Source organism: Serinus canaria, chromosome Z, assembly GCF_022539315.1.
Source record: "Serinus canaria isolate serCan28SL12 chromosome Z, serCan2020, whole genome shotgun sequence".
NCBI classification, from domain to species: Eukaryota; Metazoa; Chordata; class Aves; order Passeriformes; family Fringillidae; genus Serinus; species Serinus canaria.
In genome coordinates this window covers 29656837-29678329 of record NC_066343.1, presented here as the reverse complement: position 1 = coordinate 29678329, position 21493 = coordinate 29656837, and the positions used below count along the sequence as shown (strand labels likewise).

The following is a 21493-nucleotide window of genomic DNA, read 5'->3' as shown; positions in this document are numbered from 1 at the left end:
AAGGCACAGAACATAATATCCAGCATAAACAGCACACGCAAATGGGATACAAGCCTCACAATGTCACCCTAGACACTGAGTTAATACAAACTATTGTTTGGTGGACTCAGTATTGAAGACAAAAAGACGCGCTGTTTGGTTCTGAAGCCACACTGAATTGACAGAACTGCACGTCATCTCTCCTTGGCTAAATCCCTAGAGGAACAGACAGTAAGGTGGGTGCAGGAGGGGAAGTGTCCATCCTTACCTGAACTTTTGAAGAGTAGAAACTGAGACAAATGCAAGACTGCCATTTTGCAGTGTCTGTTGAAAGAGTGTTTGCAGCTTCAACCTGTGAGAACTGTAATGTGTTGCATATCAGTAAAAGAAAGTTACAGGTGCAGCGTCTGAAGGAATACATCACAATGGGTTTTCTTGAGTTACCTTGTGATGATTGTAAATACATCAGTGACTGAGTTGCTCTGGGTGTACATGACTAAATTTTTGAGTTTTGTTTTTTGTCAGATTAGAAATGGCAATATAATAGCTGAAACTTAACACAGAAACAAGCAACAAACCCAGACCTCTCCTCTTATATTAGTTCAATTTTTCATGCTCACCTCATATAAGTTATACATGCTACTTTTCACTTATTTCAGGCAGTTTTCATTCCATTGTTTCTATGCTACTTATAGTGCCTGAATGCTGGATAGAGTGCATTCTCTTGTGTTGTCAGAAAAATGACTGTTGAGCATCTGCATCTCTTTTTGTGCTGAGTCAAACAATCCCTTTGTGCTGTCAGGTGGTTGCAGTCCTATTACTAAAAACTAGCAAAAAAAGGACATAAAGTGTTTGTTCTGGTCTAGCAGGCCACTCCAAGCTCTGAGCATCTGGCTCTTATATATTCTGATGCTGGTGACATCAGAATATATAAGAGCCAGATGATATATAAGAGCCTCTTGAGACAGCGTTTTCTGGTAATATTTTCATCTTTGCAGTCAGCATTTTCTAATGGAAATAAAAGGGGTTTGTCAGAGCACTTCAAATCCTCCTTCTTCTCTTGCTAGGTACCAAAATAACATACTCCTACTCAGTTTCTATTTATGAAAGTAAAAACTGTTGAAGTTGCAGCCATATACTCAGTTATCAGCTTGTGCTCACAAGAATAATTTGGTTTGTACTTTCCTACCTTTCTCATTGATAGGAAGTTCAAACCAGAAAAATCAGCTCCTGAAAAATCTCTGCTAAGGCAGTATTTCTCTGGTGTATAAAGACTTTCATCTGTGTCCTGTGTATTTAAAGCAGTGTGGAGAAAATCTTCCCTTCACCTGCTGGGATTCACTGGCTCTCAAGTCTCCCTTGTTTGTGGGAAGCCCCAACCTTCTTAATTCTTGTTTATTTCCTTATTTACTGTATCTGCCATAAAAGAAATCAATAAAGTTATTAGGAGGCCTGTGAGAAATTCTTGTAAGTCTTGAAGATGCTGTGTAAAAGGTTTCAGACAAAAGTGCTCAAGGAAGACACCCTGTGGTGTGGTTGAGGATGCAACTGGGGCAAGAATTTTTGAGCCTAGAGGGTGCTGCCGTGTGGAAAGGAGTGGATTTCAAGTAGGCAAGAGCCCTCACTTTCCTTCCAATTTACATTTTCTTTGTAGGAATAGAAGTTTCCCTCTGTAACAACACTCATAGCTAATTTCCAAGTGTGGAAATGCTGAAAATGCATTCATTAGAATAGGAGTAAAAGAGGACCCCACACTGGACCACGTGAATGCCTGAAGGAGGCCATGACCCCGGAAGATCCACACTGAAGCAGGTTCTGTGCCCTGTGTAGAGAAGAGTCCATCCTGGAGCAGTTTTGCTGGCAGAACTTGTGACCGTGTTGGGGACTCATGCTCGAGCAGCCTGATCCTGAAGGACTGACTGCACCCTGTGGAGTAGACTGGACCCACACCAGAGCACTCTTTAAGAACTGCAGTCCTTAAGAAGCTGAGTCCCACAATATGGAGTCCCACATTGGAGAAGTTCATGGAGGTCTGACTCCCATGGGAGGGACCATCCTAGAGTAGGGGAAATGTGTGAGGAGTCCTACCTGATGGAGAAGAAGCAGAGTTGTGTGATGATTTGACCACAGCCCTCAGTTCTCTGCATTGCTGGGGAGATGGAGGTAAAATTCACTTAAAAATTTAAGTGAAGTCTATAAAGAAGACAAGGGTGGGAGGAAGGTGTTTCAAGATTTCAGTTTATTTCTCATTTACCTACTTTTTGGTAGCAAATTAATTTCCCCTGTTTAAGTCTGTTTTGCCTAACAGTTACTGGTGAATAATTATTTGCCTGTCCTTACCTTGACCCACAAGCCTGTCATTGTGTTTCCTCTCCCCTGCGCAGCTAAGGAGGGTTGGGTAGAGCAGCTCTGGTGGGCACCTCTTGTCCAGCCAGGAGCAACCCACCACAGTAATTTTTCAAAATACAGTAGGACTAGAAGCCTTTTATAATGATCTTAGCAATTTTTGGTTTTGGATTTGGATGAGAGAGGAATGTGACTTTTAGAGACAGTAAAAAAAAAAAAAACAACCAGATTTGAGATCCTGGATTCTAAATCCATGGATTTAGAATCACTTTCTTAAGGATGAATTTGTTTGGTAAATGTCATAAATCTTTACAATCCCTCAATTAATTGAGAAAACAAAGCTCTTTAGACTTATAGGGAGCAGAATTTGAATACAAATAGCTGAACTGCAGACATGTCTGCTACATTCTGAGCCATCGCAGAGCAAAGTATTTTCTATCATTGTCTTACCACAATACTAATAACAACATGTAAAAACATGTATGTTTTGCCACCTGTTTTTTTTTTTCTTAATCTAAGGAGAAATTCAAATATGTTATCAACATTCAGTAATGGCTTTGAGATGGAAGAATTAAGATTGTGAGGCATATTGGTTCACTGAGGCCACTCTAGGTTTTTAAGCTACAGGCTGAAGTTCTTTGGATCTGCTAATTTCCTGTGTCATCTTGCTCAAATTTCATGTCTCTTCTTTCCCTCCATTTTGGTTGTAACATCTTCTTAATAGTTGCTATTGTCATTGTAAATGCACCAGTCAATTGGAGTTCACAACAATTTCAATCTGGCTAATCAGATTTAATAATACACCTGTTGATGCACTCTCTGCAGTTACCTTATCTCTTCTTAGTAAACTAAAATCAACTTTTTATAACCTGTAGAGGCAATGTTATTTAAGAGAGGTGATGAATGTTTTCCAAAAGATATACATAATATAATTTAGTAGTCTTGTTTTTCAAAAAAATATCAAAAAAGATCCTGTAGCAGAGAAAAATAATAATTATATATGTGAGCTGAATCTTTCTGCTTCACACTCATTCCCACATGTAGTCTTTGGTTTTCTCAAGTTAGGCAAATACATGGAGACAGATTTCCAGGAAGTCCATGAACAACTGCAGAAGAGTTAAAACCTAAGAAATAAGTATGATAAAGTCCTTTTTGTCCTATACGTCTCATTCATCATGGTCTTTGACAGAAATGGCAACTGCTGTTTTTTTCACATACCCTTGTTCAGTTGAATGTGCAATGGTTTTGCTGTGGGTTAGCTTTATTTACCATGATGGTTAGAGGTACCCCATGTTAACAGCACAAGAAAAAAAAAAATCTGTCCCCCTTGTGAATTTGTCTTGGGCAAAAAGTATGGGTACTATTTCAAATTATGACATCCATGTTCAGAAGTTGAAGAACCCAGCAGAGACAATTACAGGTACAGTGTGCAGGATGCAGTCCTTTGAGGGATGACTGTTGTATGCCTGAGGAACAAACCCCGATTTACTTGCCAGAGCTGGGCTTTTCTTCACAAGTAATTAAAAGCAAAGCTGGGAGGGATTGTTGATCTATAGAATAGCAAAAGTCTACTTACACATTTTATTTTCATGCATCATTTGGCAATGCACTGTATCCTCCATAAATGCTCTCATCCTCATGATATAGAATACAGGCAACTCACTCGATCCTCAGGCAAAAACTGTTCTACTTTATCATTCTTGCTGTGTTCCCTGCACCTTTTCTTGTTCTAATGCAGTATTTTTTTGAGTTGAGGGGACTACTTTCAAATGCACTGTTCAAGATGTAGATCCGTTGTGGGTTTTTACAGTGACATAATTATATTTTTTCTGCTTATTAGTCTGTAAGAGATGCCAGCCTGACAGATACAATGTCTCTTCCTCTACCCCAGAGATGCAGACTGCTCTTGAAAAATTGGCAATATATTTTCCCCACTGAGCGATTATTGCTTTGATTTCAGATCTATCTTCTGCTATATGCTCTCCCCTTTTCTGATTTAGACAATGGGAATCTCCCTGAATTTGTCTGCAGTAGACATTAATGAAATTATTCCAGAGAGTGTCACTGCAAATCCTCTGCAATTGCATTGTCCCTTTGGAAAGGTTCCTTTACAGCCTGGTTAGCAAATGGCTCTGTAAGGTCTCTTCACGGACTTTTTGTTCCTGCTGTCTGGAAGAAGGTTTAAATTAGTTTAGCTGTTCTCATTTTATTTTTTTACCCAGCCTGTCTGATTTAATTTTATCCACTTCATTTGCCAGAGGTTTTGAGCCTTTTGTTTTCTTTGTCAAAAAAGCTTCAATTTTTTGAATAATGCTTTCTGTCATGGTCAGAATGAGAGCTTCAGACAAAGTTAATCAGGGAGATCCTCCCATTAAGACATGAAGTGCAGAAAGGACCTGTTTACCTTCTGAACTTTTTCTGAGAAAGAATTTCAGGTGCGGCTGGATCTACGGTCAGCCCCAGATTTTGTTTTGTTTTCCAGTAAGCCCAAGATGCCAGCAATCCAGTTCTGTCCCTGCTTTTGAGAATATGATAGCAGGCCAATGCTTTCCTAAATAATCAAGTGTCTTTGATTGCAAAGGTGATCTCACTTTGAGCATCTTTGAGGATGAAGGAGTCTGACCAGCCTTTTTTAAAAAACTTGGCTTGCAGGAGCCCATGTGGAAGCCACTGCTCTTACTAAAGCCAGGTGTTTTACATAAGCTTGAACTGAGCTGGTTAGCTATATAAACACAGGACAAGTAAAAGATTCACTTTCCAATGCAGGTGGGACAGAGGTTCAATACAGTCCTGGTGCCTAGCTAAAATCTTGTCTTGGCTTTCCACTAGGAGAGTAATGTAGCTGAAAAATGAGAATGGCTTTTGCAAAAGTTGTGACTAGGAAATTGAAATGAAATTGCCCTTGCCCTGTCTGAGGTGAAAGCCAGAGCAAAGAGTGGCAAGGAGCGTATGGTTTTAGAAAGAAGAAAGCATTTATCTGGATACCTACTTATTTGTCTGGTGTTACTAGACAGGTCTAGTAACAGTAGTTGGATCAGGTCCCACAAAGCAGATGTGAGGATGGGCCTGTGTTCAGGTCCTTCTGAGAGGGATGAGCTGAATGAGATTAATGCCTGTCCTCAACTAGAATCAGAGGTGTTCAGCACCTCTGAAATCCAAACACAGTCCAACTGCAAAAAACAGATTTATAGGGAACAGGGGTGTCGGAGAAGGGAGATGCCGACACCGGATGGTTCATCAGCGAGACTCGTTTATTTAGCCATATAGTTCTGATTAAATACATTTTATAATAGCCTTATACATATTGCAAAAGCCAAGCTCATTATTGGTTAGCTCCTAAAGGTCAGCTCCTCCCTAATTGACATTCTTGTAGTTTGTCTTGCTTATCTTTGCAGTTAGCTGGCTACGTGCACATCCTTCTTTCTCGTCCTACTTTTTTGCCCTGTTTGCTACTTCTCACAGAATTCCCACTTCTCAAGGATACCCTGCCCCCAAACCGGCCTTTGTCTCACACACTGTCTATTCATAATAAATCTATCTGGCTATGCCCTCTCTCTAACAGCCAGGCCTGAACTATACTATCCACTGAGGGGAAGGATGAAATGGATTGCATTTTGAGAAGGGAGGATTACCTTTTGTTTCTGTCCTGTCCCCGCTCCCTTCCATTCCTTTGGGTGCCTTGAGTTTGTCAACAGAAAATTCCTTGTGTCTCTAAAGTACTCATGAGATCTCTTACATCATCTCTGGAGATGTAGTTTGCCTTTTCTGTTGATGACATTTATAAACTATTGAGTTACAGAATGAACAACAACAGCATGGGCAGACCTGAGTAAGGAAAGCAGATAGTAACCAATGTCCAAAATCTAAATTTTAATGGATTTTTTTACTTGCATTTGCTGCTGTCACTCCTTGGCACAATATTCAAGAAATATATAGTTGTTTAATCTTTAACAGAAAAGGTCATTTTCCTTCAGCAGCATAAAATCTCATTGTTTTTCTTAATCTGAAGGAGCTCATCCTTCCTGCAAGGTAAAAGAATAAAGTCTGCAGCTAAACTGATGGTTTAGCAGTGTCTATATCTGCTGCACCTCAGATGCTTCCCATTTATCCTGTGACTGCAGGATGACAGCCTGATATAAGTACGCGAGTTTAAAGGAGTGAATTTCAAATGAAAAAGTATGTCTGAGAGGACACTGCTTCAGGATAAATTAATCTTCTGTTTGTATACTTTACAACAATTGCAAATCATAATTTTTAATAGGTATTCTTCCTCCTGCTTCTTGTATACACAGCCCAAAACTTCTTGCTCCTCTAAGTGTATTCAGCCTGCTTACATACTAGACTTTGCTGAGACCTCTGCTGAAATGCCTTCTTAGTTCCCCTTCTACAAAGCAATGGAAATTACAAGAAAAATAAGCAGTGGAAAATAGACTGATTTAAAATAGAGCTTCATAGATTTGTCGCTAGTTATATTAGCTTATATGCCCTAGTTAAAATTCTGTATTTTCAAAATGTTTTTTGAATGTAATTATTTTCTAGTATAGTCTTAAAACTACTACGTTAGGCCAGGGAAGATGTTTGGTTTTTTTTTTTCCTGTAAAGAAACACCAAGTCTGTCATATTTTCCTTTATTTTTGACATATATTTCAGTATATATAGTGACTAAAGTACAGGAGTAACATCTTGTAAGTAGGGTGACCATAAGACAGGGCTGGAAAGCTCATATGATAGTATTCAGGCCTGAGAGAGATTGTTATGCTAGGTATCTCACTCTCTGCAGAGCTGATCTGATGTCTGACCTCCAGTGGCTACACAAGTGGGTTTTTTATTTGCTTTGGTCTGTAAGAGTGGTATTTGAACACCTGTAAACACACTGGTATCTTATTCTACTAGGCACTGATATGCCTGCTAGAGTATCCTTTATCAGATAGTCTCCTCAGTCTGAGTATCACAATACTCAAATGTGTAGAGTTCAAAGTTCTACTATTTTTTCAACCTAGCAGCAACAAATTTGTTCTATTTTTAATGTACCATACTTCAGTTTCACTGTTTATTTATTCATGTTTTCTACAGCTTTAGTACATCTTTAAATCCTTATTGATGCCTATCTGATTTTGCAGTGAAAGTAGCAAACTATGGAGGTTTCCAGAAGCTTGGAAAGCTATTAGCAAATCACTATATTACATAAATTACTTTAGAATACTTTGTAATGCATCTCCTTTAAGAGAGGTGGCCATTATCCACATGATCACATATCAGAGCACAGGCAGAGTAGCAGTAATGGTGGCTTTTCATCAGTGTTCCTTGATTGTCTGGTCCTCTGACAATAGCAATGGTGGGTTGGCTCCTTGATACACAGGCCCTTAAGACGTCTAGCATCATGACGAAGGATCCCTAGTGTAGGAGTTTAAAATTGCCTTGGCAATGGGTTTTGCCCCTTTCACCAGTTTTTCAAGACTAGTAAAGCTTGGAAGTGTTAGGGTCTGCAGTTCTTCTTGTATTCTTGTGTTAACAATACATCTCCATTGCAAATAAGCATTGTCTTAGTTCCAGCCATGATAGGGTTAATTCTTCCAGAAGCCAGGAGAAGACATGAGTAGGAGTCCCAGATTATTCTATACCACCTCACATGTTCAATGAGGATGGGAAAAGGAGCCTTTCCAGGTCACATATCCTGGGAGTAGCCAGCTGTTGTTGGGAGTTCTCATTGTAGTGAGCACTCATGTGTGAACCATTTGCCTCTTTCTTGTACACACTTTTGTTAATATTCTATCCATTGTTTTGCTTGCAGTTGTATCAGTTACATGAATAATTCGTTTAAAACATAAGCAGAAGTTAGAACTACAGTAAAATTGTTGTATGCTAGATTTTACTAGTGTTTAAAACCGATGAAAGCTAGTTTTTCTAACAATGCCAGACACCAACACAACTCATTGAAGCAGAGAGCAGTTCTGCCTCTTCAGTAATCTGAAAAGATGATTTAGGACCTTTGCCTCATTGCACTCAGTCTTAATTTACATCACCTAGACAAATTTAAAAAAAAAGCTTTCAAAGTAGCTTACGTAAGTTATGAGTAAGTCTTTTTTTGCTCAATTACTTGTGGGAAAACTGAATTTTTGACACATGACCACAGTAGGAAAAGGAAGTGAATGCAGTGAAGTTCACACCTTATTTCACTGAAAAGCAAACCACTGGTATTAACTAAACTTCTGCCTGGTTTTGTGGCTACAGCCTCAACTAAGAGCTGAGTGGAGTAAAATTCAGCCCTACATTGTAAGGGCTGAAACCTATGTCCATACTTACCTCTCCACAGGCTTTCCCTATTTTGCTTTCACTAATGGTACTCAGAAAAAGGCAACACATCAAGGCTTTCTGCTGTATTTCAGCCATTCATCCAATCAAGAGATGCCTATGGAAACTCGAAGCAAAAACCACCCCAAAAACAAAAACATCCCTAAACTCAAAGTTTAAGAAGTAGAACTTTATTCACACATTTGCAACAAGACAATAGCCTTCCTGAAAAAAGCTGTCATATTTCATGATTCTCATCAGACCTGTAAGATGTCCCTCCTACTATGACTGTTTTCCACTGGCATGGAAAACAGTACTCTGTTTTCCATGCCAGTGTCACCAGTGGCCACTGTAACATATGTTGCTGCCATAGCTCTCTCTCTCTTAAGAGGGTACCACAATCAATTGTTCTGGTCCTGCCATTCAGACAGAATGAGGAATGCAAAACGTGTCGAGAGATATATGAAATCTATCACATGAGGTCAAAAGAGTTAAATCTATCATGTGGTAAGAAGACTTGAAATTGCCTCAGAGAAGTAAAACGTATTTTGCTGCTGCAGTACTTTGAAATACATTTGACTAGAGGTCTTTAAGATAAAGAGCTCATTTCAATGCACATTTAATTACTAGTCTGAAGTAATTTATTTGTTAACAGGGACAGTTCAGTATTAAGAAAATGTTATAACTAATTGTCTTGATAAAATTCAGTTCTTCACCATCAACCACCAAGGCATAAGTGACACACACCTCTCAGTGGAAAAGATTTGTACCTGGCTTTAAAAAAGAAGCAAAAATTAGTATAAAAGACCTTTTTTGTTTTAAACACACAAAGAACTACTAAATTACACAGAAATTACATGTTGTTAGAGAAAATCAGAAAACAATTCCCTAGGAGAATATAGTTGTGTTTTATAAAGAAGTGAGCAATACACTGGAGAATTCTGGACAAAGCATTTCAAATAAAAGCATAGATACCGAAGTACTGAGAACAGAACTGCTTAATTACAAAACTGAATTTGTCCTGAAAACAAAGTTTAGCTACAACCTTCCCATCTGTGTAAGGAAACACAGATGAAAAAACTGCATTTCACTTATAACCTTTTGTTCCAAGAACAGCCCACTATGAACCATTAATAATTCAAACAGGCTGCAAGTTAATCGTGATGTAGACAGATGCTGTAGTTAAAACTCCCATCAGAGCAATGAATACTTTCCTTCATTCTAGCTACAAAAATACAATTTCACAGCTGCAAAGAAGGGATTACTACTGGCAGAAGTAGTCTTTTCAGATAGCCGTAAGAATGGACGGAAGTCCAAAAGCCAAGAGGTTTCTGAAGGGAGTTCAAAACTTGACTGTATCTTCATTTATCACAAAGTTGCAATACTTACAATCCTTCAGAACAATGGTGGGTATGTGGTTACTTTGCATGTGTTTGTCTCTCCAGCGCTGCTTCCATTCGGCTTTGTTTTAAACCCTACAGGATACAATTCAGTAAAATCTTGATTTGGCCAACATGCAAATAAAAGCTTTAGTCACAGAACAAAAACATTTCTGGACAATCTTTTCCAGTCCTCAACAAATCACAAACAGTTTTAAACTTTCTTTAGAAATCAAAATGGGCAGCTTAGAACAATAAAGGCCCAACTACATATTCTCTTTATAATCAGAGGCTATACAAAATAATTTCAAATATATACTTGTTCAATTGAAAGTAAATTAAAGCAATCCACAGTTATACGTAATATGAAGCACAAAATCCTCCTTTTCCAACTTCCTCAGTGCAAAGAGTTTCTTCATAAGTGCACAGATGAAAATGTGAATCAATAATACAAGTTACAGATTTTCACAAATATGTTGACAGTTTCTACTGGACCTTCACCATGACATGAAACAATTACTGATGAACGATCTCAGCAAAAGTGCCGAATTTGATCTTATATGTTTTACTACCACTCATACTGAAAGAAAATACATAGAAGACTACTGAAAAACAATTGTACTTACTCCACCTTTCTATAAAGACAGAATTGGTTGTTTAAGAATGGCTGTAAAACCATGGCTAGAAAAGTAGAGAGGACCCCTCCAGTTGAACCAAGTACTGAAAACATCACCTAACTATATACATATATATACATACATACATACATACATACATAAACATATATGCTGGCTCACGTGAATTCTACTCAACTCAGTACTTACACAATACAAAACACCCTTAAATGTAGTGACTGTAAACCAGAATAAGAGACCTAAAAAGCAGCCCTCCCTGCACAGCTTCTTGCTGCAAACAGGAGCACCAATAGCAGCGCAAAATAACCAAGACACTTCAAAGCCATGGCAGCACATACCAGGTAATATCCAGTGTGGTAACCACTCATGTACCAGGCTATCAACATGCTCCCCAATGCTTCGTCGTCCTCAGCAGAGTCTGGCCTCATGGGTGGTGGAGGAGGAGGAATCAGCTAATGAATCACAAAGAAAATGTCTATGTTTCAATAGGGTGTTTCCAGATTAGAGAGCACCTAATTCTAAAAGATTAAAACATAAAACTGAAAAATAGGAACATATCCCCAGTTTGTTCTCTGAATAGGAGTCAGGAGATGATGTTTCCTAAAACACATGTAATTTCCAAAGCCTAGGAAAAACAAGACTCCTGTGGCTCCACAGGAGTACTGTACACAAAAAGTGTTACTAGGGGAAAATACTATCTTCTTCAGTGAGATAATGTTAATATAAAGTGTAGTTTCTTCAAATAATTTACCCCTTGGTATTCTTAGCAACAGCTTCACTGTCACAGAAATGAGTGCAAATCAGACCTCATATGTTATCATAATATTTGGAATTGAATGTGTTAGACAAATACGTGAAAAATACAAGCAAACAGAACAAATGTGTTCTAAAAATACAGGCAGTGAGCACATTCAGTGAGGAAACCTGAGATCACCAATACTCATATTCCCCGTTCTTCTGTCACTTACTGGTGGTCCTGCTGGGAAGGGTGGGGGCCAGCAAGATAAAAATGACGGAGGTGCCTTTAATTTTGATCCAGACTACATGGAAAAAAAAAAGTGAAAGAGTATAAATGAAAAGGGAATTTGGGGTATTAACATTTTACTTAAGAGAATTACGTGAAACAATTCATGTACCTTGAACAAAAGACAACACACTGCAGCAATTTAATGAAAATACAGACATGTATATAATAGTATGTATTTAACAGTGAAAATAGCTATTTCTGAAGCACATTCCATAACTTGAGAAGTACAACTTAAGATTACTTGTGTCACTGAGGTAAACACTACTGAAACAGGGCTCTGGCTAATACAAGCCTTTTTAAAAGGCTTTCCTAAGAGGAAATCAATGGTCACACTCTTAACAGGAAGAAACAGATCAAATATACATGCGGGAAAACAGACAATTTCTCTGCTGCTTTGCAGAGGGGGGCAAAAGTTGACTAAATTCCATTGTGCTAGTAAATGATCTTAAATAAAGATCTAGATACAAATCTACTGACACAAGAGAAAAAAAGAGAAAATAAAACCTTATTAAAAAATCTTGCACAAACAGTGATATTTAGAAAACATAATGCCGTGTTTCAGAAAACAACTGTGCTATTATTTTAGACTCCTAGACAATATGAAAACTCAGGGGTGTATCAACACCCCATCACTCCCACAGCTAAGAGGCACTATGACATGTGGACATCACCTTTAATGTCTTAAATGTCCTGTGAAGTGAAGGATACCAATTGGCTAGAAAATGCAGTATCTTAAATCATCAACAGCACTGTCATTAATCACACCACCAGAATCCACGGAACAAGACCCCTCTTTTAAGTTAAAAGGCAACTGGAAAGCAAGTGTTAGCTAAGGACCAGAAGGTTCTTGTCACAGCAGCACTGCAGAAGGACTTATACTGTGGCCACATAATTACAACATGGCAGACCAACAGATATTGACATGCATATCTATACATCTACTCTCAAAATGCTGCTAATTGCATTCTAGAAAATGACAAATATAATATTGTCTCAGGATTCACAGTAATACCACACATAGCAATGGTACATAAATTATTTCAATTAAGGTTGAGCTTACCCTTCCTAGGCCTGGGGCTGGCGGTGGTGGTGGTGTGGGAAATCTCAAGTTTTGAGGGGAAAATCTTGCTTTTGTGCAGTTGTTTTTGTTTCGAGGTGACTGAGAAGATTTTTCACTTTCATCTGTTGAATATGGAGTCTCATTTTCATTCTAGAAGACAAAGACATTTTTTATGACATGCACCAAACAGGAAATTGCAAAAGCAATTTTAGTGCAAAAGCAGCTTGGAAAGTCTCATTCACATCCTTTCCTCTCTCCAGCCCTCCCAGGCCTACACAGGAATAACTTTATCTGCTCATCATTCTAGCTATGTTGTCACTCACTGGTCAATTTCTTGTTGTCCACTCCCTTTCTTTCATGCTGAGTTCAAGAAGAAAAGGGATGCTTTCATTCCCTCCATCAGTTTGTGTCTGTGTACAACATATTTGTGCACCACTTCTCACTTTGAACACCAGCAGTACCACCAGACATACTAAATGACATTGATTCTCCCGCTTTCGCAATGCTTTATAGAAGAATGAAAAAGTCCCTCACCTCCCCAGAATGCCCCATCCCATTTACTGTTTCATCGCTGGCTGGAGGAAGTAAATCTGACAAGTTCTGCTCCTCCTGGTTTCCATATCCTGTGTAAGTGACAACACACGTGCCTCTCTTCTGGTTGATGGAGGCAATAGTTGCTAGATACAAATTACCATCCTCAGACCAAACAGCACTGCAGCTGTCACCAACTTTCCACTGCAACAGAAGCAAGAGAAGCATGTAAATACCTTCATGGCTGGACAAAACCTACCTTTTCCTGAGCTACTTTTTGTCCAGAAAGATGGATCCTACATACAGTGTTTCCTTGGTATTTACTGAAATTCCTCTATGTAATCTAAAGTTTATAACGTTGCCACCGCACAGCACCATCCCAAAATGTTACCCTCAAGGTGATGAAGCAGCAACTTCCGAGTAGGGAAGTACAACATGCAATACAAGCACCACGAGCATTTACAAGTGAGACGACCTGTTTCAAAGGCGCTGCATTGCTCTTGTTTCTATTTCTGTTCTTTTTATGGTTTTTTCTCTTTATCACCAAGCGCTGCTCCTGCTTGTCTGAAGGCTCCGAGCACTCCCCATTTTTTAAGGCATTCTTAGGGAAGAGAAAGGAGAAAACCAATAAATGCCAATCCAGCGGCCTCAGCGCCGGCATCCAGCCACGGCCGCGCCGACCCCTTACCTTGAAGGAGGCCACCGCCTTGTCGTACGCCTTGATGAGGGCCGTGTCGTCCCAGATGTCCGAGTCGTCGCTCTGGGGAGGCCACACACCCTTTAGCGCCATGGCAAGGTCCCGCTCCCGGCCCCGCTCCCGTCTCGCCCCGCCGTTCCCACCTGCCCGGTGCCGCGCCGGAACAGCACCGCGTCTGCCATGGCCGCGCGCCCGCCGCCGCGCACGCGCCGAGCCCCTACCACGCCCCGCCGCCGGAAGGGGCGGGGCCAGGCCCGCGCCCGCCGGGATGCTCCGCCGCCCCTCCGTGCTGGACAAGCAGCTACTGGAAACGGTTCAGCAAAGGGTCTCAAAGATGATTTGGGGTCTGGAGCATCTCTCTTATGGCCAGTTGATCCTGTTCAGTGCAGAGAGGAGAAGACTGAGAGAGGATCTCGTCAAAACACGCAAATATCTCGAAGGCAGGTGCCCAGAGGATGGTGCCAGACTTTTTTCGGTGGTGCTCAGCGATAGGAAATCAGTAAAGGCCATAAACTGAAACACGAGTTCCACCTCAATAGACAGAGACCTTCTTTACATTGAAGGTGGCAGAGCACTGGAACAGGCTGCCCACGGAAATAATGGAGTCTCCCTCTCTGGAGACGTTTGAACCTCACCTGGGCACATTCCTGTGCTCCAGGTGACCCTGCCTTGGCAGGGAGTCTGGACTGGATGATCTCCACAGGTCCCTTCTAACCCTAACAATTCTGTGATTCTGTGAATTTGCTTTTCTTCTCAACTACTGCAGGTGTTGAATTACCATCACCAGCTGCATCTTCCTTCCAGCTCTTCTCAAGCTGTGCCAGGGGCCTGTTACCAATCAGTGAATGCACTTAGAACACAGTTTAAAAAGCAAAGGCTTCAAAATCTTTCTCCAGAGACTGGATCAGTTCCTGAGGAACGCATTCAGTGCAGGCAGCTCCGCGTGCAGCTGGCTAGAGGCCAACCCACTGCACAGCAGAAGGTACTTGCGGCACCAACCGGGGAACTGAGACACAGCAGGAGCCAGGACCCGGGCCCAGACTGTGAAGGCATAAAAGCCAGCGGTTCCTTTGTTTAGGGTTCCTCCACAGAGACAGCAGGTGGAGCTGTGACTTTGTTAGTTATTGCATCAAGATTATACTGAACATCAGGATGTCTGAGACTGCTACAGGAAACCTGGGGTTAAGCTCGTAAGGAATCCTGGTCTGACTGTGAGGGCTGTAGCTGTGAAGAGGCTTCGTTCCCAGCCTAAGTGGTACAAATATGACTGCCAGAGTGGCTTCTGGATGGTCAGACAGGGAAATGTTCTCAACAGTTTTCCCCTGGTCAGAACACAATATACTCAAGCATGCCTGTGAAGCAAGGGCTGAGTTTTTCCACACTAACTTTTATTCCTGAGGCAGGTTGAAGCAGAAATTTCAGTAATTTTAGTAGTGTGACAATTTCAAGATTCTATTGGAACTCATCAACATCAAGCCTCCAGCTTATTTAAGTTAGTATCAGGACTAAACTAAGTCACTTCTGTACACCAACAAAGTCTGCAAATCAAGAAGGGTTTTTTCCTATAGGGCAGTGCTTATAATATGCATTTCTTACAAACTTTACTTACACTTTATATTACACTTACTTTCTTCTACTGTATTTCTCCACAAGATTATCCATTCCTTATGTTCTTGGTAAGTTCTTGGAAATCAACCAATTATGAAGCATAACCATTTCAGATAAGACAGTATTCCATGCAACATTTTATTGTAAAAATATTTTGAGTTTTACAGTTCAGACCTCTGCAAGGTTAAGCACATTTTACAAGTGTGTTCCATTCTGAATGAAGCGTACTTTCAAAAATTCAGGCAACCAAATCTGGTCTAACTGAAGATTCAGAAATTCTGTTACTGGAACCATTAAGTAAAACTAACAAATGCAGCAAAAGCTAGAATAAAGCTATTGCTCGGTACTTTTATTTATAGACATGCAGAAGAGTGTAGTCAGTTTTGAAAGAGCACTGTAGACAACTAGGCATATGGTAACCAGAAAACACTCTAATGATAGTTGAACAACTCTGCACAACAAACGTTTAATCATTTAATGGCTGGACACTTTTATGAGTGATCTTCTAAGTCCTTCTGCTTCATCGGTGCACTCTATCTTCTCCATAGTGGCAGCTCATTTTGCTCCTGCCTGCAAAGACTTCCTTTCATTAGCTGCTTTTTGCTTTTGCTGCATGATTTCAGAGTCCCTGTGAAGAAAACACAATTGGGTATCAGATACTGGCTCACAATTTTTCTAGGCCGAGTTCCCTCCCTTTAGTAACCCCCACCTGGAAAAAGGAAAAAATAATTTCTCAGTTAGCCACAAGCATGGTGATTTTATTACCCCGATTTTTTCAGTGCATGTGTCACTCCATGAGGCAGACAATTTACTTGATTAGTAGACCTCCTATAATTCTTTGGGTTTTAGAAGTAAAGGACAAAATGGATCAAACATCTTCAAGAAAGCATTACACAATCTTCCTGTTTGCATTAGGCAAAAATCTGGTAAAAAAAATTTTAAAAGCTTTGCAGGACATAATAAAAATACATCTTTTTAACAGCAGGTACAGCACAATTTCATCATCAGTTTATGCTCTGGCAAGTGATTAGCCAATGAATAAAACCAAAGTATTCAAATGCTGTGTCAGCTAAGACACTGGATTCTTTCTGACCCATCTCCCTCTCCTTTTTCAGCCTTAACATTTACTCAACTTTACTAGATCTTACCTCTGTTTCCTCTGAGAAGCAGACAAGCTATCTTCTTTCCTTTTGCCTTTGTGGATCTCCTGAGTTTTCTTCAGGTTCTTTTGTCGAGCAAGTTCACGCTGGTTCCCACCTGCAAGATAATATACAATTAAACAAGTACTACCACTTGTTTTTTCCCACACAGTGTACCTGTGTGGGAAAAACCACAAAAAAGTAACAGTAAAAGTCTGTTATAAAGGCAGTAGGTTTTAGCACAATGTGTAGAGGTGGTATGGTCATACCTTCTATCTCAGTGTCCTCTCCCAGTGTACAACAGGAGAAATTAAAGGCTCACAGTTGTTACTTTTTTAATGCTATATGTCATGTTCAAGAGATTACCAAAATTTTAATATTCCTTACAGAAACAAAATGTAGTTTGCCATAAAAGGCTGAAGGAAAACCATCACACCAATAGGCTGGGCAAAATCATGTCAGTAACTCATCCAAAGACGAGTCATCCACTCTCAAACAGATTCCAGCATTCAATATAGCTTACAAATGAATATTAGACTGAAAGAATAGCACTGAAATTGACTGCACTCAAATACTATTGAAGAGATGACCCTTAAAGTTTTTTTTTAATTTGAAGTAAAGTGTAGAACGTAAGCCCAGGCCTTAGCAACTAGGTGGCGTTACTTCCAGCAAAAGTGAGAAGAGTAACATTACTTCTATATGTATATAAAGACACAAACCCACATCACTGTCAGTAGAGAGGACACTTTTTCAGGGAACAGACAGCTTTCCCCACGACTACCAACTCAACAAACTGCCAGCAAGATAGGAATGCAATCTGTTTGATCACACAAAGCTCCTGAGGGCACAACATCAAAACTATCCATCTAAATACTCAGGGTCTTCCAGGCAATGGCCACAGACTGAAAACTCTTCTGTACTAGCTGGCAATCTCTCCTCAGTATTCTCTTCCTTAGTTCTATTTTGCTCCAACCTGCCAGACCTGGTTCACTGGCTTGGTACTTCTTGCTCTACTTCTTTTGGACTGACAGTGTTCCAGATATGCTATGCATAAACATTTGTTCTGCTGAACTAACACAATCACATTCTTTTATGCTCAAAAATGACAATTACATCTCTCCATAATTTCTGTTGTCTCTCTTTTCAGTCTCTACAGTTTTAAGACTGTCTATGCCATCTTTCCCTTTCAAAGCCAGATATCTAAATCTTGAGGTGTTTGTAATTTTTGGTCTACAAAAGCATCTTAGGACTGGGTCACTTCTAAACAACAACCTGCTGTTATGATCCACCACTTTGTACCCACAGAATTTCTGAGCAGACAAAGGTACCTGCCATGTCAACAAGTAGACAAGATCAACTATGCAGAAGCAGGGGTTTGTGCATTCTTCACAACAGCCTATGGACTGCCTGGTAAGAGATGCCAGAAGCTCAAGTTAAAACAGCCCTGTATGACTGCTGCTTCCCAAGAGCTGTTTTTGTCTTTGAAGATAGCTTTTGTCTGTGACAGGACATAAGTACTACCTTTTGGAAAAGCTAAGAGAACTTCTATGCATCATCCTCACTAGCATCCTGTCCCCAAAGTCCATCCAGAAGGAGAGCTCTTTGGTCAGAGACTGAAGCAAATCAGCTGTCTCTGGCAGTACTAGTGTTGATTAGAACTTGATGACTCATGAGCAGATGACACATTCCAGGCCTTAAATGGTTCCTGGGTTTTGTTGTGCTCAGGAGGAAAGAACGTTATATGAAGGCCTGGACAGCAATAAAAGTGCACTTCTACATGCTTAAAAAAAAACCAAACCAAACCAAAACCCAAAAAACAGAAGAATCTTCTTTTATCATGAAGAAAACAGAGAGGAAGTAAAAACGATCTGCTAAAGCCAGAATTACCCTTCACGCCAAACCTCACATACTTACGGTTCTTCCTTGTTTTCCAAGCAAACACTGAGAACAGGCTCAGCAGAGTTTCTCCATGCACACGGTAAGGTTTTAAATTTAGGAACAGAACTCAATCGAATCACTGAAAAGCAGCTGGCACAGCAAAGCAGAGAAAGTAGAAAAGCTGAGCAATAGAGAATGCACACAAAGCATAGAATACCAAACAACTCTCTGAAGAAAAACTTACTTCTACCATTAGTGCTTCCAAGTAAACATTGCCAAGGACTATTTAGTCCCATTACTTGATCTAGGCTGCTGAGTAAGCGTCCCTGTCATCAAGGGAACCACTGGTGTTTTCTACATTCTATAATAGCAGCCTAAATGTTCCATAAATTGTCCTAACAGAAGACAATTCAGCTTCCTAAAATTCAAGCATTAATTACCACAAAAAGACCAGTACACTCCTCCTGCTTATACACTTATATACATTCCTCCTCAAGCATCCCCATCCTGGTCTGCTTGTGCAAGACACACATCTTACACCAACCTGTCCTCGCTCTTCCAACTCCAGGAGAATAAAAATGCTAACAAAAATCCTAAATGCGCTTCTTTATTATGTTCTGTGGACAAACTGTTTACGTTCCAGGTCTTCAGCTGCACTTCAGCAGCAGTTTGTCCTCATAACTCTGTATTTTCGAGATGAATGCGAAAGTAGAGCCTCAAAACTGTGTTTTTTTTCGAGTGAATGTGAAAGCACGAGCTCAATTAAACACAAGGAGTTTCTGTACTGCCAGACATAACAGGCAGAAGGCCCAGGAGCACTCCCAGCAGTCAGGGGAGCCGGAGCATCCTGGGTCCGGTTCACAGTTCTCCGCCATTTTAGAGCGGGTGTACGAATACTGCTGTCGGCCACGGAACACGATGACGATTTACCAAGTGCTCTTGCTCTTTCAACAACAACCTCAACAACCACAGCATAAACAGCATAGTATTCGAAGTTCAGCACTGATATAAAAGTCCTTTATTTTCACTCTGGGCGGCAGCCGGGACTGACATGAAGCGTGCCTGTTGTTTCAGCGCATCATTACCTTAATTTCTCCCCCCGGTCCCGCCACTACTGATAGGCCAGATGGCGGAGGAGGATGTTTTCGCCTCCAGCTTCGGACGGCGGCAGGATGAGGGAAAAAGCCTCCTCCTCACGCACTCACTACAGGCGAGATTTCGCTGGTGGGATGGGATGCCAAGTCCGCGAAGAGCCAGACGCGGCAGCGACCTCACAGAGCGGCCGACTCCCAGACCCTGGCATCACCTCCAGCCGGACTGCCCTCGGCATTGCGCCCATGCCTGGAACCGCCCATCCCTGGAGAACGGCCCAAGTCCCACTGCCCACTTCGCTACCCGACAGGCCCCAAGCAGCTCCTGGTACTCACGGGTCATGGCGAGACGATCAGGCCGCGTAGCACCGCTACGGCTCCCACCGCAACCGCTAACCGCTTTGCCTACAAACGTCAAGCCGCTGCTCCCACCGCCGGAGCCGTCTGAAGCGCCGCCCACCGCGCTGCCTCTTATGGCACCTCGCTTGTCGCTGATGTCACGGCTCCGCGCGGACCCGGCCCAATCAGCGGGACGCGATCCACTGCCACCCGCCTCCTGGCCGAGAGCCCTGCGAGGTTCGTGCGGTGCGCCCCTCCGGGCCTGGGTGTGAGGATTTGGTGCAGCAGCCTGTGCTCGAGGGCAAAGCGGGAACCTAGAGAGTTTCTGAGAGCCGGCTGAACCGGGGTTTCCGCAGCTGAGGAGCTGCCGAGGCCTTACAGGCGGTTACGGCGCCGTTATTGCTTACGCCGTAGAGGCTTCGCCTCCTGCCGTTCCTCTCCTGGTCGGCGCACGCTGATGACGTTGCGGGGCGCGCCGCCGGGGCGGCACGCCGTGAGCCGGCCGGGCTCGCGGCATCTGCAGGCCCACGCCGCCGCGCGCTGCTGACTCCGCCGAGTTCGCTGGCGGGCGCGCGCCTCTCCCGGGAGTGCCCAGCGCGCGCCTCTCCCGGCGCCACCGCCATGTTCCGGCGGGCCCGTCTCACCGTGCGACCCAATGTGCGGTCCCCGGGCAGGGCCGCCGCCACCGGCACTGGCGGGGTGGACCCGGAGCCGCCGGCACACCCAGGTTCGGACACCCCGGCGGCGGACGGAGCAGGGACCGCGGCGGAATCGGCGGACGCGCGGCGGGCAGAGAGGTAAGTCTCGCCGAGCTCGCCTTGGCAGGGGAGTGTGTTGGGCCGCCCGCGGCACTGGGCCGTGGATCCCGGGAGCGGGACGGGGCTGTGCAGGACAGGGACCCGGCGGATCCCTGGAGGTAGCGTGGCTCTGCTTAGCTCTGGTTCCGTGGCCTGTCACCGGCTGGCTGTCACTGCTATGGTAGGACGCTGGCTCGTGCTGCAGACCTCGTGGAGGACGCGTGCGGTTGGTGCCCGGTGACTGCGTGTCCAGGGTTGTCAGACAAGGGCTAGTGGGTGTTCGCAGCCTAAGATGATCCCGCGTTTCTTCACTGCCGTTGTGCAGCAGGTGCTTGGAATAACATTGCAATGGGCTGCCCAAGGAGGTGGTAGAGTCACCATCCTTGGAGGTGTTTAAGAAAAGATTGGACATGGCACTTAGTGGTGTGGTCTGGTTGACAAGGTGGTGTTTGGTCATAGGTTGGACTTGACGGTCTCGAGGTGTTTTCCAGCCCAATTACTCCTGTGATTCTGTAAGTGAAGACTGCAAAGGACGGGCTCAGTGTGGTCCAACACTCCTTAAATCTGGCTCCACAGCAGCCAGAAGCCCTGGTTTGCTGTGTGCAGCAAAAATTCTTTGTGCTCTTTAACCAGACGAATTTGATTTTGCATTCCTACAGTAAAGGAATGCATTGGGAAGGGAGGACTTTCTCCCTT

The 21493-nt window shown here is 42.3% G+C and overlaps 3 protein-coding genes across 7 annotated transcripts in view; 1 reads left to right on the top strand and 2 right to left on the bottom strand.

Moving 5' to 3' along the window:
- Window positions 1–8785: 8785 nt before the first annotated feature.
- Window positions 8786–14225, bottom strand: SMN1 (survival of motor neuron 1, telomeric). Of its 4 annotated transcripts, none has more exons than XM_009096038.4 (9): window positions 14089–14224; window positions 13937–14008; window positions 13724–13849; window positions 13252–13452; window positions 12718–12867; window positions 11599–11670; window positions 10969–11082; window positions 10006–10091; window positions 8786–9390 (listed from the first exon to the last, which is right to left on the bottom strand). In XM_009096038.4, the coding sequence occupies exons 1-8, from the start codon at window positions 14125–14127 to the stop codon at window positions 10035–10037; spliced, it is 831 nt and encodes a 276-aa protein (XP_009094286.1). In that variant the 5' UTR covers window positions 14128–14224; the 3' UTR covers window positions 8786–9390; window positions 10006–10034. The 4 variants fall into 4 exon arrangements, with proteins under 4 accessions (XP_009094286.1, XP_018776396.1, XP_009094287.1 ...); XM_018920851.3 differs by having other exon boundaries at window positions 8786–9386; XM_009096039.4 differs by having other exon boundaries at window positions 13279–13452.
- A 1452-nt stretch (window positions 14226–15677) lies between these two features.
- SERF1A (small EDRK-rich factor 1A) lies at window positions 15678–20163 on the bottom strand. Its single transcript, XM_009096108.4, has 3 exons — window positions 19998–20163; window positions 16702–16810; window positions 15678–16181 (listed from the first exon to the last, which is right to left on the bottom strand). Exons 1-3 carry the CDS (start codon window positions 20002–20004, stop codon window positions 16109–16111), a joined length of 189 nt encoding a protein of 62 aa, XP_009094356.3. The 5' UTR covers window positions 20005–20163; the 3' UTR covers window positions 15678–16108.
- A 186-nt stretch (window positions 20164–20349) lies between these two features.
- BDP1 (B double prime 1, subunit of RNA polymerase III transcription initiation factor IIIB) overlaps window positions 20350–21493 on the top strand; it is a 53029-nt gene continuing 51885 nt past the window's right edge. For both annotated transcript variants that reach the window (XM_030237013.2, XM_030237012.2), the window contains exon 1: window positions 20350–20797. In XM_030237013.2, the coding sequence (XP_030092873.1) occupies window positions 20622–20797 (176 nt within the window). In that variant the 5' untranslated portion in view covers window positions 20350–20621. The remainder of the gene's footprint in view (window positions 20798–21493) is intronic.

What these genes read in the sequence shown, in the direction of transcription:
- SMN1 (XM_009096038.4), bottom strand. Translation starts at nt 14,127, where the DNA reads ATGGCAGACGCGGTGCTGTTCCGGCGCGGCACCGGGCAG. An exon ending in ATGCAGCGCCTTTGAAACAG is followed by an intron (nt 13,453 to 13,723) that starts GTCGTCTCACTT and finishes CTTCTGTTGCAG; the next exon opens with TGGAAAGTTGGTGACAGCTG. An exon ending in GGATGGGGCATTCTGGGGAG is followed by an intron (nt 12,868 to 13,251) that starts GTGAGGGACTTT and finishes TTTGTCTTCTAG; the next exon opens with AATGAAAATGAGACTCCATA.
- SERF1A (XM_009096108.4), bottom strand. An exon ending in GCTTCTCAGAGGAAACAGAG is followed by an intron (nt 16,182 to 16,701) that starts GTAAGATCTAGT and finishes TTTTCTTCACAG; the next exon opens with GGACTCTGAAATCATGCAGC.